At 56.9% G+C, this 16,832-nt stretch overlaps 1 protein-coding gene across 2 annotated transcripts in view; it reads right to left on the reverse strand.

Moving 5' to 3' along the window:
* Nucleotides 1-16,443, reverse strand: part of GAS2L1 (growth arrest specific 2 like 1) — a 36,954-nt gene extending 20,511 nt beyond the window's left edge. For both annotated transcript variants that reach the window (XM_050923707.1, XM_050923706.1), the window contains exons 1-2: nt 16,324-16,443; nt 14,088-14,762 (exon numbers count right to left, since the gene is read on the reverse strand). In XM_050923707.1, the coding sequence (XP_050779664.1) occupies nt 14,088-14,738 (651 nt within the window). In that variant the 5' untranslated portion in view covers nt 14,739-14,762; nt 16,324-16,443. The remainder of the gene's footprint in view (nt 1-14,087; nt 14,763-16,323) is intronic.
* Between the last annotated feature and the right edge of the window lie 389 nt (nt 16,444-16,832).

Below are 16,832 nucleotides of genomic sequence, written 5' to 3' on the forward strand. Positions count from 1 at the left end.
GCAGCAGCACACTGAACTCAGGGCAAGCCCAGCAGAGGTAAGACCACAGCTTTCCCGTCAACTTCTGCCCGGTACTGTACACTAATCAAGGTGGGAAGGGAGGGGAGAGAATGTTGTTATCCTACTTTTAAAGGCTTGGCAGGTGCAAGGAGGCCACTGGGAGGCTGGGTGAGTACTTAGACAGACAAAGCTTCATGGCTGAACACAGGAAACTAAGAGACAAAATCCCCTGTCAAGCTTCATCTAATCCCCCATGCTGCAGAGAGCTGGATGCAGTGAGCTGTGGAGCTCCAGCCCCAGCGCTCCCTTCTCCACACTGTAATTATTCTGCAGCCTGCTCAGCCTGCACAGTTGGCCCAGCTGGCTGGCTGGGCATCCTCCAGGAAGGCAAGCGTCCCAGCACTGCCACGGAGACTGGCCCTCAACAGCTGCTGGCTCCAGGCCACAGCCAGAGCATCAGGGAGAGGCTGGTATTTACAGACCCTTCGAGACAGACCCCAGGGTGAAGACTGCTGTCACTTCCACACAGGGGGATGGAGCCCTGGGACATTAACACAAAACAGATTTCTAACCACTCAGATCAAAAGGGATCAAAATCTTCCTGGCTCCAGGCAGCTACAACTTAGCCCCAGCACCGTGTTTGAATTAACACAGGGGGCAGCTTGTGTCCCACAAAGCCAGGAAGATCAGCAGAAAGGAAGGGCCCATGGCAGGGGGGCCTCTGTCCCACGTCAGCAGCAGAGCAGATGCGACACAGTGGGATCTGCCCTCCTCTCCCCAGGGAGCTCCTCAGACCAGGGCCCTCCTCCCTCTAGACTGCAGCTCTTTGGGGTCATTCACTTCAGCCCCAAGAAGAGGGTTCTCCCCACTACTACCCGGTTCCCATTCCTAACCACTTGCCCTCTGACCTGCCACAGTGACAACTGGACTTGGATTTAACAGCGGGAGTGAGTGAGTCAACCCCAGAATGCACATTTGCTTAGGCAGGAGATTCATAGCTCCCCACCCCCCAGCAGCATCTGGGGTGCAAAGTACATGGGAACACCACTGGGGTCTGACCCTACCGTCCCCACCCCAGCAAGACTCAGCAGTGTTGGCACAGTTCTACCTGCAGCTTCTAGCTCAACCCCAATTCCAGGGGCCACCCTCCTCCCTGAGCCAGTCACTGTGTTTGCTCAGGTCTAATAGCTAGACAGGTCTCCTTTCAGAGCCCACAATGCTTCTATATGGGGTCGCTAACAGTCAGAAGAGCAAGCCACGAGCCAAGGTCGAGGACCACTTGGGTGCCTAGACAAACAGGCACAAGAGCCTGAATGCATAAGAGATACTTGTCCCCTGAGGGATTGGCTTAGTACTGCCATCCCCAGGCTGGAGACCCCTGGCACCATGGACTCGTTCCCTTCAGCCAAGATTTCCACCTGAAGTCAGGTAGTTTCCTGTCTGGGGAGCTTTCAGCCGAGATCCTCAGCCTTTGATGCCAGAGGAACCAGTTGCTCTGGAGGATGTTAAATAGCGCGTGGCTCTTCCCACACAGGCCCCAGTGTCCTTGGTGAGAATCACAGAATATCAGAGTTGGAAGGGACTTCAGAAGGTATCTAGTCCAACCCCCTGCTCAAAGCAGGACCAACCCCAATCAAATCATCCCAACCAGGACTTTGTCGAGCCTGACCTTAAAACCTCTAAGGGAGGCGATTCCACCACCTCCCTAGGTAACCCATTCCAGTGTTTCCAGTAGTCACCCTCATGCACACGAGTGTGCTGCACTCCACCCCAGAGCTGGCTGCTTTCTCAGTAGTACAGCATGTGTCTCGCCAGACGGGGAAGGTGCCAGGTCTGTCATACTTTCCATGCTGTGAACCCAGAGTACCTTTTCCAACTTAAAAGAGGGTTCATGGTGACAAACTCAGAGTCCAATTGGCTGCCAGGAAGCAGTTAGCTACTTCCACGTGGCAGAGACACTAACCCTCCCTCCTCCCCTACAAGGGCGTGGGCCCGAGACTCACTGAGAAAGGAGAGCACAGAAAGAAAGAGAGAAGCCCAGGAACTGGCACTTTGCCCTGTTTACCCAGCTCCCTTCCAATCACTCTCGGGGAGGCACAGAAGCAATGCCAGGCCCAGACTGAATGGACCCCCAGGGCCAGCAGAGCAGAAGGGGAGAGAGGAGCTGCTAGCGCAGGGAAGCAGCAAAATGCACCCAATAAGGATGGTTTCCAGCACCAGAGGGCAGGATCTGGCACTACAAATCTTGGCTCTTTAAAACGCCATGTGTCCTGCAGGGAGAAGGAGCCTCGCTCTACAGGAACTGAGTGTTATTCAATGGCAGTCAGCCAGCCGGGTGCAAAGGATTGTAAAGGGTCAGGATGGGTCGATTTCACAAGCATAGCTTTCCCAGCCTCCATATGCCAGTTTGCTTGAGAAGGGGGAAGGGAAGGGGTCATGCAGGTCACCAGCTTGATTGCTCTGGCAACCTGGATATACCAAGGCAGGGTGATCATACCCCACACTGCAAAGGGGCCTGTGAATTCCATGCCAAAGTGAAGGGACCTTGTGAGTGCAGTGGAAGCAGGGGAGCTGGTCCTGGACATGTCAGCCCAGAAGCACAGAGCGGGGAAGCAAGATTGTGCAAGGGGGGAGGGGGATCAGCAGTTGTGACAGGGCACGTGTCACACAAGGGAGTCATGGGGGGCGGGGGGCTCTGAACTGTCCTTCCCCCACCACCAGTACAAAGATTCCAGCTATGGAGACTCCAGTTTCTTAAAGCATCTAATGTATTTAGAGGGCACCAATCAGCCCAGCATCAGGGCACCGTGACGCCAAGCAGAGGGCGAGGAGCAGCAGGAGCCCAAGTCACCTGCAGGACTCAGCCGGGGAAAAGGCTCCCCAGGAAGAGAGACTGTGGCTCAGCTGGGGACAGGAAAGTCCTGCCGCCTTCCCTACCCCAGGAAGCCCCTGGTTAAGGTGGAGAAAATGACGCGACGCCATCCTTCGGGGCAACGGGCCAGCAGAACGGCTCACGTCATCAGGCTCAGAGACGTCCAAGAATGGGAATGGCCAACAGGGGATGGATCACTTGATGGTTACCTGTTCTGTTCATTTGCTCTGGGGCACCTGGCATTGGCCACTGTTGGAAGACAGGACTCTGGGCTAGACGGACCCTTGGTCTGACCCAGTCTGGCTGTTCTTACATGTGAGCGCTGCTCGACAGTCACCCCAAGAGGTGGGTTCAACATCTCCAGCAGCAGCACCCAGTACTGGAGCCAGAGGCTGGGGTGGGACTAGAACCCCAGCTGGGCAAACACAGGCCTGGAAAGGACCTCCTAGAGGGCCGCGCCCAGGCCCCTGCTCACGCAGGGAACGCCGTCATTTCATCCCATGCATTAACTTCTCAAACAGTGTCTTAAAACACTGGAGCCACAGCAACGCTGTAGGAGTGGCGAGAACAATTGAATCCGGGGGGACGGTCAGTGCACAGCCTGTTAACCTCATCAGTAATTTGGGCACAAGTCTCTTGTGACGGCTGGGCACTGCTTCCCCCAGCCCCAACAGCACGTCCAGCTCCACAGCAACCTGCCAGCACACAGGCAGGTCAAGATCTTTGGCCATGGGTCCCAGTCCTGATCCCTCACTCCACAGCTGCCTGCTAAGGCAGGCTGTGTTTATATGCAGGGTGTTAATGGCTCTGTTGTCCTCTCATCATTCTTCTTCCAGTGCCACATAACCAGCTATCCCGCTAACAACCACTTCCTCGAGCTCCTCTGCCCTCACCTACCCCCCACGGACTCTCCATTCTGCTTTCCTCAGCCATGCAGCTGCCAGCTGATGGCTATATTTGGGAAGGCAGTTTGGCTATATTTGGGAAGGCAGTTTGAAACATGCCTGAAGCTCAATGGAGAGAGAGAGTGACGTTTACGGCACAGATTACGCAGCAGCCTGCCTCTCTCTGCCCTCAACCCGGTGGGCGTTCTAGACAATTCTATAAATCAAAGCCTTTCCATTCAAAACACTTCACCATGCAGCGAGGAATTTACCCATCTCCATAATGCAGCCACCTCTGGGGTAGTTAAAGGCAGTCTTTTAACAGCACACAGCAACACTAGCTGACAGATGAAAATAGGAAGCGCAGAGGAACATGATCGCCAGTTGAAAATGGAAGTGAAGACCAGGGAGCGGTGCATTTAGTAGGCAGAGTTTGGTAACAGATTACCAGAGCTTGAGGCAAGAATCAGAATCAAATTCCTCACCTGGAGGTGGTGAAGAATGTAACATCTGATGTAGGTATGAAAAGTAGGCGTGCACAGGGGCTGAGCAAACAGCAGCAGCTATAGCTCGTCTGAAGAATGTGCCCCCACAAAAAGTCTGGACCAACTCCACCCCTGCCCCTGGTGAAGATTTCAGACTCACGACACTCAGTGCTACTACACAGCTCACAGGCGGCTTGATCTGGAGCCAGACAGATTTTCTCCCAGTCCTCAGGTTGAAACCAAGTTGCTCTGCATTAAACCCTCCATCCTTCCATACTGACCTTATGGCCAGCACCCGCCCTTGCTGGAAGGAACCCCGCCAGCCTATGCAGCAATTCCCCCTTCCCAGGCAACAGGCTGGTCTCTCTCCCAGCTCCGGGCAGCTGGATTTTCACAAAACCTGAGCCCCCCTACGTCACACTGAAGCCAGTGGGAGCTGCTGGGTGCTCAGCACCTTTGACAACCCAGCCACTTCGGTGAGGTGCCCAAAGAGAGAGTGAGGAGCTCACCTTTGAGCCCGCAGGGTTTGACAGTCAGGGCCTAAATCAAGCATGTACCGCTCAATTCATAGCCCAGCACTGAGGTGCTCTGACCCCAGCACGGACAGTACTCCGGGACCACTGACACACACAGGCGTGCGCCTCTCAGGGCAAGATTCGCCAGATGGGTCCGACCCACCGAATTTCGGATCCAGGCTTCTCCATACTCGGGCAGCCACCTCACTGGAGTCCCCCAACCTTTTCTCTCTCCCTTTTCCTCTACCTGTTCCTGTCCCTCCTACCCCAAACTTCTCCATTCAGTCCTCTAATCCCCTCCCACTCTTCCTGAGCCCTCGACCCCCATCACCAGCAAGTCAGCTGAGGCCAGGCGGCGGAGCTGGGTCCCCTTGGCGCTTTGCCTGAGCTGGCATCCCTGAAGGCCACTGAAGAGAGCCTGGTGCAGTGCATGCCCAGTGGCCCTGCAGCAGCCACACACCATGTAGGGCAGAGCTCCCTAGGGCCCATGCTGCATTTACAGTTTCACCAAGCAGACCCTGGCTACCACTCCATCATGTGTCATTTCCCAGGGCCCAGCACATGCCCTCCAACTTGCCTCTCCAGCCTGGAGCCCCCAACCCATCCCTCACAAGCCTACAGCTCCTCAGCCCAGCAGCACTGCGCGGGATTACCAAGCAGGTCTGGGACAGGAGTCTAAGCAAACCCTTTCCTGCGAGCCTGAGGCAAGCGTAGGCTGGGCAGCAAGAGAGCGTTTCTTGTCTGTCTCGGAGGCCTGGTGACATCAGGGTTTCCTGGAGCAGAACAGTGATGCCAGGTGACGCTGGCGCCCGGGGCTTTGCTGCCCACGGTAACAAGATGTCAGCCTGTCAGGTGCAGCATTCTGCCCCATCACAGTAATACTCCTCTTTCATTGCAGTGGGCTTTGCAAACCCCACTGCAATGTAGGCACTACCCCCATTTTACTGACAGGGGAAACTGAGGCACTTCAGTGCTGTGACCTGTCTATGCAGTGAGTACGGAGTGCTGACTCCCACTGCCTGTGGTAACCTCTCCAGCTGCAGCTTGCTGAGACATATAGGACTGCAACAGGAGCGGGCATGAGCAGACACACAGGGTCACTGGCTGCCGTGAGGGTCCGTACACACAGCTCTGGGTCTGGGAGCAGCCCCCTGCAGGAAGCTTGCTCTCTACTCCACGCTCCGCCCCACTTCTCATGATGCCCATAAAAGCCCAGGGCATGTCACATGGCTGGTCATTACAAAGCAGAGAAAAATGCATTTCAGCCGGCTCTGCTTAGAGGAGGCTTGTTTAAACCCCAGCACGACAATGCGGTCACATCTCTTCGGGGGGCACAGATGGGCAGAGATGCATCAAAACCCAGTTCGGTCACTGTAGGCACAGCCCTGTAGTCAGCTGTACTCTGATTGCTCCTGCTAGCCTGGGGGTGGATCACCCCATCCCAGACCCGTCCCCTGGCCTCAGGGTGCAGTCACATCATCCCACAGCAAACACCCTTTTAGACACACGCGCTCCCCACCCCCCACTGCAAAACAGTCAGCCAATGAGCAGCCACTGCAGCAGAAGTCCCCAGTGCCCTCTTAGGTCACCCCTCCCAGCAAGCTGGAGACTTAATAAGGAATGGGGGCAGGGAAAGGGTTCACATTAAAAAGGCCTTTGAGATTAAGGAGTCAGGGGAGGTCAGGTTCCTCCTCCTGCTCACCCAGGCTCTGATTAAATGATCCCTGAGTAATCCAGGGACAGACAGAGAGACAGACACAGACTCTCTCTCTCTCTCCTCCTTGAGGCTTCAGGGCTCACCAATAGGGACTGGGACTGGGCACATGGGTGGCAAGGTGGGCTCTCAGCTAGTACTGTCTGCTGAGGGGCACCACTGCTCCAATCACGCTGCCAGCCCTGGGTCCCCCGGCTCCTCCAGCGTCCCCTTCCCCCATTCCCCATGCCAAGCCTCTCCTCTACTTCTCCCCACCCCCGCCACAGGCTGGATCAGACCAACCCAAAGCCAGTGCTGGGATGTAGCTGCCAGGCTCTGGGCTTCCAGGCCGAGGGGAGCTCCCCAGCCCAGCCACCCCCTTCACAAGCGGGGCGGAGATGCCTGGTCCAGCTGCTGGGGTCAGTCCAGCCTCCGGAGTGCTCACAGCCTAGCCCCCACCACAAAGGGCTCAAGGGAAGATAAGAACGGCCGTACGGGGTCAGACCAAAGGTCCATCCAGCCCAGTATCTTGTCTGCCGACAGTGGCCAATGCCAGGTGCCCCAGAGGGAGTGAACCTAACAGGCAATGATCAAGTGATCTCTCTGCTGCCATCCATCTCCACCCTCTGACAAACAGAGGCTAGGGACACCATTCCTTACCCATCCTGGCTAATAGAGAGAGCAAGCAGAGGCCTCAGCGATCTTTCATCCTGGCCACTGCAGGACCCTCTCCCCTCTCTGTGCTCTGCCAATCTGCTCCCTCGCACAGACACTTGGGAAACTGCCCCATCTCTGTTGCGAGGCAGCAGCACAGAGCTTCCCCAGCTGTGGTGCACCTACACGATCACAGAGCTGGGAAAGCCAAGGCTGCTGGGTGCCGATGGGGCAATACCCTGCGTCGATGCTGCCCCTCACCGTTTCCTGTACACCAGCTAGCTGTGCCCTCCCTGGAGCTGATCCGACCCTACTACGTCAGGAAGGGAAGTTGTGCGTCAGCCCTCCAGAAGCCAGGCCAAAAGCAGCACAGATACCTCCTTAGCTCAGTGGAAGCCCCCTTGGAGCAGTGGAACATAAGGCCCTGTGGCCACGATCCAAACAGCACACTCCAGCCCAGGGACCTTGCATCTCCAGTGGCCCACTGTGGCTGGCTGGTGGGCACAGCTGGGACAGTCAGAACCCCCCATGCAGACCGAGCATTGCTGTGCTCCCTCGCTCCTGGATCTCCAGGTGGAAAGTTCCAGTCGCCTCCGCGCCGAGCCTCCGGCACTAACCTGCTGTTGGAGCAGCTGCGAGCTCCCACCGCAGCACAGCTGCCAGGCACTGAGAGCAGGCGGCCACTGGCTGCCAGAAAGGCTATAATTTTACCCTGCCCTTTAGAGAAGAAAAACATCTTAAATTGGGGCCGAGACAATAAGTGGTCAGGTTTCTAAGGGAACACCGAAATAGATGGGCAAGGAGTGGCTAAAGCCAGCTCTGTCGCCATAGAGCCAGGCGCGGGGCAAAGAGATTGAGGCCCTCACTAGACTACCGGACTGTGCTGTCCCTCCCTGCTACCGAGGGCCAAGATCGCCTCATCTTCCTCACGAGGTTCCTCTCCATGCCTATTGTCAGGGAAGCAGCAGATATAGTGCCAAGACTAGACACAGCACCCTCTCGTGCTAGAGAAAGCTTCTTCCTCACCAGGCCTCAGGGCACCCCCACTTAGCAATGCCAGGTGCTCCCCCCGACAGCAAGCTCCTAGGCCCACTGCCTGCTGCAGGATGGCCCTTTGTGGGAGTTAGGCGAGGCTGGCTGCCAGGCAGCACTGAGATCCACAAGGTTGCTTGCAGGGCCCCAAGGAAAGCCTGCCATCACTTGTGGGCACCGTCACATCACCATGGAGCAAGGAGGCTGAAGGCTGTCTGGTCATCAGGGTGAGGCCCCATTACCCAGCCCCCAGGTGGATTCCAAGAGGCAGCAGATCTGCAATGGGAAGCCAGTGTCCCGTTCCCTAACAGGGCACTTCTGCTGCCCACAGCAGAGAGGTGCAGCCCTCCTGCCTTCGCTGCACACCAGTGGCAACAGCGTCCACAGGTGGCCGGAGCGAGGCTTCAGCATGCACAATGTCATTAAACCCCCAACACTGCTAGCCACCAGCCGCTACCCAGGTGCGATTAGCCCTGCCACCCCCCCCCCCCCCCCCCCGCAAGGCCGGAAGTTGCTAGAGGGACATCAGCACAAACACATGACCCACCATCACAATTATTACAATTATAAAAGCCCTTGACAAGGAGCAACTTGAGTTGCTTGGCTGGCTGCTCTCCAACCCTGCAGTAAATAGAAACAGGATTCCCGGCTCTCTCGGCAGGGAACAGGCTGGACAGGATCAGTGTCTCTCTCTCAGCTCTGGGCAGCTTCATTACACCAGTAGAGAGGAGAGCTGAGGGAGGAAACAGCAGCTGGGACATGGTTCCCTTAAACCCAGTATTCCATGGCCAAGCCCAGGCCTCAGAGGAAGGATGGTCCAGTGGTTAGGGTACTACCCTGAGACTTGGGAGACCAGAGTTCAAATCCCTCACCTGGCACAGATTCCCTGTGTGACTTCAAAAGCATCTCTCTCTGGGCTTATGTGTCCCATCTGACCCCTAGGAGAACAGCCCAGCCCCACAGGGCTGTGTAGGGATAAATCCCATCAAGATTGTGAAGTGCTTGATACAGCAGCGATGGGGGCCAGAGAAGAACCATAGATAGACCCCACACCTTGCAAAAATGCCCTGCAGCAAATGGCTCCCATTTAAGCACTGGAATGGGTTACCTAGGGAGGTGGTGGATTCTCCTTCCTTAGAGGTTTTTAAGGTCAGGCTTGACAAAGCCCTGGCTGGGATGATTTAGTTGGGGTTGGTCCTGCTTTGAGCAGGAGGTTGGACTAGATACCTCCTGATATTCCATGATTCTAAGCCCCTCCCAGCACCCAGAATGCACCATATCCCACCTAAACCTGATCAGCACCCAAGAACACACTAAGCAAAGTCATTGCCAACAAAGAGAGGCGCTGGAGGTTCCTGGGTTACGGCTGGGTCGGTGGAGTGCAATGATCACTACAACCAATGGGCTAAGAGATGTGCACATCCTATCACAGCTGCCGCTTGCTCTGCTGCGAGGATGGGTGTCTCATTCACCACTGTGTCTGGTCTCTGACTGCAAGCTCTGCTGAGCAGGGGCTGTCACTTAGGATAGGTCTGTTCAGCACCTAGCTCATGGGGGCCCAGCGGAGTTGCTGCTGTAAGGACAGGGCTCCATGCCCAACACTCTGGGTACAGGCCCAGCAGCGAGGGCCGAGCCCTCTAGGGTCAGATGAACAGTCCCATCCCACTTCATCTCTAGGAGAGTGCATGGCGCAACCCCAGGGATGGGGCTCTTAAGGTCCCATCCTGCCCTCACTTGCTTCTGCAAATCTCTCGACCTGAGAAGTCAGGGTGGAAAGCTCATGAGAGAGCAGGCTTGTACCCACCATGCCCTCTTGCTTACAGCCTGGCTGGGAAAGCCCTGGAAAACAGCTTCCCTGTAGCATATCTGCTTCTGACCAGAATCAGGAAGTGCACAGCCTCACGTGGGAGCAGTGGCATTTGCATCTATTAGATCACAGGATTTACGGCAGAGAGATTCCCAAGTGGAGACCTGCTTGGATTCAAGGACAGCTCCTCTTAGCCTCTGGACATCAGCGTTTCACGCCTGGCTCTAACACCAACTCAACCTTTCACCATGCTGAGGCCTTTCCCCGTGCCTCAGTTTCCCCATCCAGACAACAGGGCCAGGAGGGTTGATTGCTGTCTCTGCAGATGTCAAGCGCGGAGGCCAAGCCACACACTGGGCCCAGGAGTGGACTAGTGGGGGGCAGAGGGGTTGGACTTGGAGAGCAGCATTAACAAGCTCTGGCTCTGTCACAAGCACATTCACTCCCCAGTGGGTGAGACTCTCCATCCCTGGCCATGCCAGGTGAGAGCATCACAAAACCCCACTGGCTGTCCCGACCTCACCACTTTTCCCGTCCACGCCCCAGCTCCTTCCAAGCACCAGCCGGGCCAGGTGGCTGCAGGGGTTCAACTGTCCCAGAACGGCCAACAGTCCCGGGAAGCTATAACTGACATAGCTACCCTGATCAGCTGGTCCTCCTGCCCCTATCCACAATGCAGTGTGCTCTGGATAAAAACGGCCCCAAAGCCCCCTGTTCCCAACAGCAGCGCTAGGTATTATGGGACAGAGGCCTTGGGAGCCCCAAAATCAGACCCAGATTAAGGAATTTTGGGGCCCCGAGTATTATGGAAATTGAGGGGGGCTCACCTTCCATAAACTAGAGAGCAAAGCACTCACATATATCCCTTCCCACAGACTCCAGAATGCCCCTTTCCCCACCCCACACACAGGCCCCCAAATGCCCCTCCCCCTCCACATGTACCCCCCCAACCCTCCCCCTCCACATGTACCCCCCCAACCCTCCCCTATCTCCCCCTTGCCTTGACAGCTCCCACGCATCTCTGACATACATCCCACTCTCTGCAGTCCCCAACATCTCCCATTACTCACTCCACTGCCCCCACCATTCCTCAACATTCCCCAGCCCCCGATCCTCTCTAACTCATGCCCCAAACTGCCCACTCACCCCACAGCCCACCAACAACTCAGCCCCAGCCTCCAGGATCTGCCTGGACGTTCACCCCCACCTCAGTGCTCAGCTGCCATCCCAGACTAGAGCAGCTGATCCTCATGCAGCCGCCCAGCAACTCTGCGTGCTCCCATCGCCCCCTGCGCTCGCATGAGTTTGGGCCACAAGACAAGCGGCCAGTCCACACTAACCGAGTGGCGTTGTGAGCTGGCGCACGGGTCGCAGTGCTGCTCAGTTCTGGGATCTCTCCCCTGGGGCTGGGGGCCCGTACGAGTGCACCAAGTGCACATTGGCTAACGTGGGCCAGCCTGGCACGCCCACATCAGAACGGGGCTGTCAGGACAGAGGGCCCTCACACCACCAGAGCAGCACAAGAGGCCTTAAAGGGGGTGGAACCAATCCCCCTAGGATTCCTCCTACACAGGGGATTCCCCAGGGTGATCCAGGCTCAGCACCTGCCCAACTTCCAGCCCTCAGGTGGCGGTCAGCTCCGAGGAGCGATTCATTGAGAATCAGGCTCAGCCCCCCAGGTGTGACACCCAGACCCACTGCAAGGGGGAGAGAAACCAGGGTTTCCCCAGACTGACTCCCCTGCACCAGCCTCCTCCTCACTTAGCAGGGCCTCTCCCATGAGCAGGCCCCAGAAGGTAGCAGACTGCCCTCCCTGCCTTCAGCCAGTGCACAGCCGCTCCCTGGTTTGCTTTGCAAAGTGGGTGTGTCGCACCTTGGGAAGAACCAGCATTTCTGCATGTTTCCACTTGAGAAGCTATAAAGCAAACTCCATGTCTAAAAATAAAGCCAGTGATTTATCCAAGGGCTTAATTTCAGCCTGTGGACTTTGGGAGAGAGAGACTGCTTCAGCAACCACAGGGCCAGCTCCGAAAGCAGCATTCAGGACCTGCAGCTCCCTGGGCTGGGAAGTATTTAGAAATCTCCCTTTGTCATATTCCCTAGGTCCCAGCTTCAGCATAACCCCACCAGCCACCCCTGCTTTCCCTCCAAGTCCAGCACTAGGCTTCGAACAAAGCCCGGGCTGGGAGAAGAGCCGTTTTCTCAAGATGGAAAAATGTGTGATGGAGCTTCAGCTGAGCAGAGAGAATCTGATTACAATGGTCTCATCTCCCAGGGGAGCCCTAGCTCTCCATTAGAGATGGGCGCCTGCCGCACAGCTCTGATCCACAGCCTGGCTTTGCCAGAGCTTGCTGGGATGTCAGGGTGTTTTTCCATCAGTGAGCGCCAGGAGTCCCTTTTGACAAATGATAAATAAGCAGCAAGACCAAAATCCTCACAGATAGAAAAGGTACCAAGGAAAACAGATGGGCGATTACACATTCCTCTAAGGGGATCACGTCCCTCACCCACACAGACAACTTTCCGGGCGGCATCTGGCTTTGCTATTGGCCCACTCTGCCCTTTCAACCGAGCACACCCCAGGAGTGGCACGTTGACAGCTTTAGAGCCTGCAGCCCTTGTCACTGGCTATAATGATACTTACCCACACCAGGGTCCGAGAGGTGGCAAGGAGAGGAAATCGTACTGTTTCTCTATACGAGCCCATGGTTGGCCCTCTTTGCTACACGACTCAGCAGTGAAATAGTTAGAAAGACCGCAGTCAACTTAACATGTGGCAATCCTGAAAAAAGCTTCCATAAAAGCCCAGAGACGCTCCCACAATCAGTACACACTCCAGTGAAAAGTGCTCCAGTCTCTGCTGCCCCAGGCACCCAAACCCAGCAGCATGAAGGACTGGAAAGACAAAGAGCCACTGGCACTGATTTCCAGAACCTGAGAGAGGGGAAAAAAGCAAACCACAAATAGCACATTTCACTGTCACTCATCTAAGACATCACTGGTCACAAATGTTTGCTTACGCTGCATTTTAAGGTGGCACTGCCCCTTTAAGGATGCTAAGTATCAGAGGGGTAGCTGTGTTAGTCTGGATCTGTAAAAGCAGTGAAGAGTCCTGTGGCACCTTATAGACTAACAGACGTATTGGAGCATGAGCTTTCGTGGGTGAATACCCACTTTGTCGGATGCATGTCACTCTCTCTGTCATTAGGTTTCAGACTTAATGCCACAGGGAGATGGATGGGAGAAATTCACTGCAGTGCTGTTTCTAGTGACAGGATCAGACAGCACTGCTTTGGGGCTCATGCAGAATGACTGTTTCCCATTTTTAAAGATGGTGAAAGTTTAAACCCTGTCTGCACCATTGGGGTGGCCAGAGAATCGCTGGTTTGGTACATCCCCAAGTACCAGCTCAGCCCAACGCCCATCCCCGCAGACCGGGTGGTGGCACCGCACACTTCCCCGATGCCCCATTTGGCTGAAACCACGGCTCACCCTTGGCCTGGCAAACCCATCCCAGTGACAGGAAGGCTCAGTCAGTGCCCAGGACTATCCCAGCGGGCCAGTCACAACAGAGGTTTGTTGGGATGCGGACACAACTCCTGCCCTCCCATCCCCATTTCACACAGGCCACAACACAGCCATCAGAGGGGCAACTGCTCACCAATAACTTGAGGCCAACTCCATCTGCCCACTGGAGGTGGAAGGCCCCATGCTCCCCCATCACCAAAGCCTCCAAGCTACGCAGCACTCCAGCCTCCACATTTGGCGAGATCTCGGTTCGAACTCTTCCCCCAGGCTATCCAAGTTAGACCTGCCTTGATCCCCCTCAGCTATAATACACCATGTGACGGTCCCCTTTCCACCCTGGGGCCAGCACGTCTTTGTGGGTGGGTCTGGGGACCAGGCAGGAGAATGCACCAGGCCTACAGATGCTCTGAGCAAGATGAGCAGAAACAAGTTGGAGTGGGAGGAAATGTAACCACTGGAGAGAACCAGTGCCTTCCAGTTACCTCCCCCAGTACAACACTAAAGTGGCTTAGGTCACTAGGAGAGCCACAATGGGTAAAGGTGGGAGGAGAGGGTTTCATGTTGCTTGCATGTTACTTGGGGGCACAAGATACCAACAAAATGGAACCGTCTCTCACCAGCTCATCCAGGTTCTTGAGGTCACACAAGGATATTCTCTGCGCACTGCTAGGGTAGACAGGTGACTCAGGGCCCAGGTCTTGGCTAGCCTCCTGGGTTTCCAGTCCCCCATAGGCTCTCTGATCCCTCATTTCCTCCTCAATCTCCTGCTCCATCTGGATCAGCATGGGGGCCAGCATCCCAAACTTGGAGCCCCTCCTAGCGACCTCTAGAAGGCACAGGACAAAATTCTTCTCATTCTTCTTCAGCACCAGGTCATTGGTTTCGAACATCAGCACGTCCTGGATGCCCAGGTCCTGCCGGCACCACTGGATGAAATTCGAGACGTTGTCCCTGGCAATGAAGGAGCCAGGCACCACATTCTTGGCCTGGTAGACCACCTCATTCTGGGGCACCCTCATGTGGGCAGCAACTTCTGGGTGCTGCTGTTGGAACTCCAGAGCAATGTGGTTGACATTGTTGGCATGTTGGCAGAGATCACATCCGGTCTCCAGGGTCTCCATGAAATTCTCCACCTGGACATCCCAGCCATAGAGAATGTTGAGCCACTCAGCCAAGTCCTCCTTCATGGCATACAGATACTCCTCACTGGACCGGAAAGGCCGGATGCTCTTGGAAGCTGCGGACTGGATGTTGCTCAGGTCAGCCATCTTACATCCCGTCCCTGGGCGTCACTTCAGTGAGAAGATGACACACATTAGAGACAGAGAAAGGCAGAGAGACCACCATTCCTCCCCTACCTCTCCAGTGAGCCAGAAGCCAGGCCCAGCTCCTCCTGTGTAGCAGACAAGTCCAGCAATGGGAACAGATTGCATCATTGGGATCCAGATGCCAGCTATCGAGTGGAAGCAGCATGGTCCCATGGGCAGGGCTGTCGTCACTTTGGGCGAGCTGCTTCCCTTCCCCCTTTGTGCCTCAGTTTCCTGAATCTGTAAATTGGGGACTATGAGCCACATCCCACATGCTTTGAGGTCTTGGGACCTGATTTTCAGGAGTATTCAGCAACCCTGAATCCCACTTACTCCATCGGAAATTGCAAGTGCTCAGCACCTCTGCAAACAGGGCCTCATCACTCAGTGCCCTTAGCTCAAGTCAGTGACACCCTGAAGCTTTTATCTCATGGCCCCTTCCTTCTGCTCTGTCCTCATTCCTCCTGTGGGGGTGGGGAGGCCATGCATGCCAACAAACTCTGGGAATATTTCCAGCCCTTGATCATCAGTTATGTTTTAACTAAGGGAACAAGGAGCTGGTCACCAGTTATTGAACAGAGGGGAGACACCAGGGCCGCCCGGGGGGGGGGGGGGGGGGGGGAAGTGGGGCAATTTGCCCCAGGCCCTGCAAGGGCCCTCACAAGAGTTTTTCAGGGCCCCTGGAGCAGGGTCCTTCACTCGCTTCGGGGGTCCCGGAAAACTCTCACGGGGCCTGGGCCCCCAGAGCTTCTTCTGCTCCAGGTCTTCAGCGGCAATTCGGTGGTGGGGAGCCCCCGCCGTGGGTCTTTGGGGCATTTCAGTGGTGGGTCCCGGAGCGGAAGGATCCCCCACCGCCGAATTACCGCCGAAGCAGAGGTCCCCCGCCACCGAAGACCCCAGGCCCCCTCAATCCTCCGGGCGGCCCTGGGAGACACCCCCACAGTCCGGCGTAGCCTGCCCTGAGTGAAATGGCAGCAGCCACTTGGCTTTCAGGGCCATATTTACCAGCTCCTTTCAGGTGCCTAACAAGCCACTTTTGGCTGCAGTCCTTGTGCAAGGATGACTCACAACAGGCATTTATCAGCCACCCGTTGAGCTTGGAAAGCTTGGGCCTTAAGGCGCTTTTTGGGGAGGGGGAAGAAGGGGCGCTACCTACTGGCCTGGCACTAGGAAGGGACATGCAGGATACACCCCCAAGCTGCAGCACGGGCCCTTTGTAAAGCCAGGAGCTCAGGACCTGGCTGCCAAGTTCTTTCCCCGGACAGATAGACAGAGACGCAGCCGCTGGAGCTGCCCAGGTCACCCCGGGAGGGTTCAGCCTCTCCCTGCCGGGCGCTGCAGCTGAGCCAGCCCCGCGCAGGCCAAGGGCCAGGCCACGTGCAGGGCCCAGGGAAGAGGCGAGAGATCGGCGCTGCTCACCTGTCACCATCCTCCCCGCCCCTCTCCCCAGCTGGCGCTCGCCCGAGCGGTCCCGGGCCGGGGGCTCCGCGCTGGCTCCGGGGGCGGGTCACAGCAGCAGACGGGGGGGGGGAGGGAGGAGACTCACCCTCGTCCTTCGTCCTCCAGCTGATTCGCGGGGACCCGGAGCCTCCGGCCGCCAGCGCCTGGACTAGACTAATCCGCCCGGCGGAGCCCGGGGCGAGGTGAAATCCGCCCGGGAGCAGCCCCGCCCCCGGCCCGCGCCCGGAGTTCCCCGGGGCCGGGCCGCTTCTGGTCCCGGGCGGGCGGCTCGGTGGTGCCCGCTCGCTATGGAAACTCCCCGCTGCCCTCTGCTCGCCGCCGCCTCCAGCCGCCAGGGGCCGCAGGAAGCAACCCGGCGGGCCGCCCCCTCGGCTCGGGAGCCGGGCTGGGGAGCGAGGGCACCCGCCGTTAAAGCGACCGCGCTCCCTTATTCCTGCGGCGGGGCTCTGGCTGCGCCCCGCCCGGGGGTGGGGTTTGGGCCTTGGCAGCGAGCAGGGGCGATGGCTGATCTCCATCAGGGAGGCAGTGACCTGTGCTGGGCCAAGCCAGAAGCCAGGTTAAATCCCTCCTGTGGCCACCGGAGAAGGCTCATTG

Source organism: Gopherus flavomarginatus, chromosome 15 (genome assembly GCF_025201925.1).
Source record: "Gopherus flavomarginatus isolate rGopFla2 chromosome 15, rGopFla2.mat.asm, whole genome shotgun sequence".
Lineage (NCBI taxonomy): Eukaryota > Metazoa > Chordata > Testudines > Testudinidae > Gopherus > Gopherus flavomarginatus.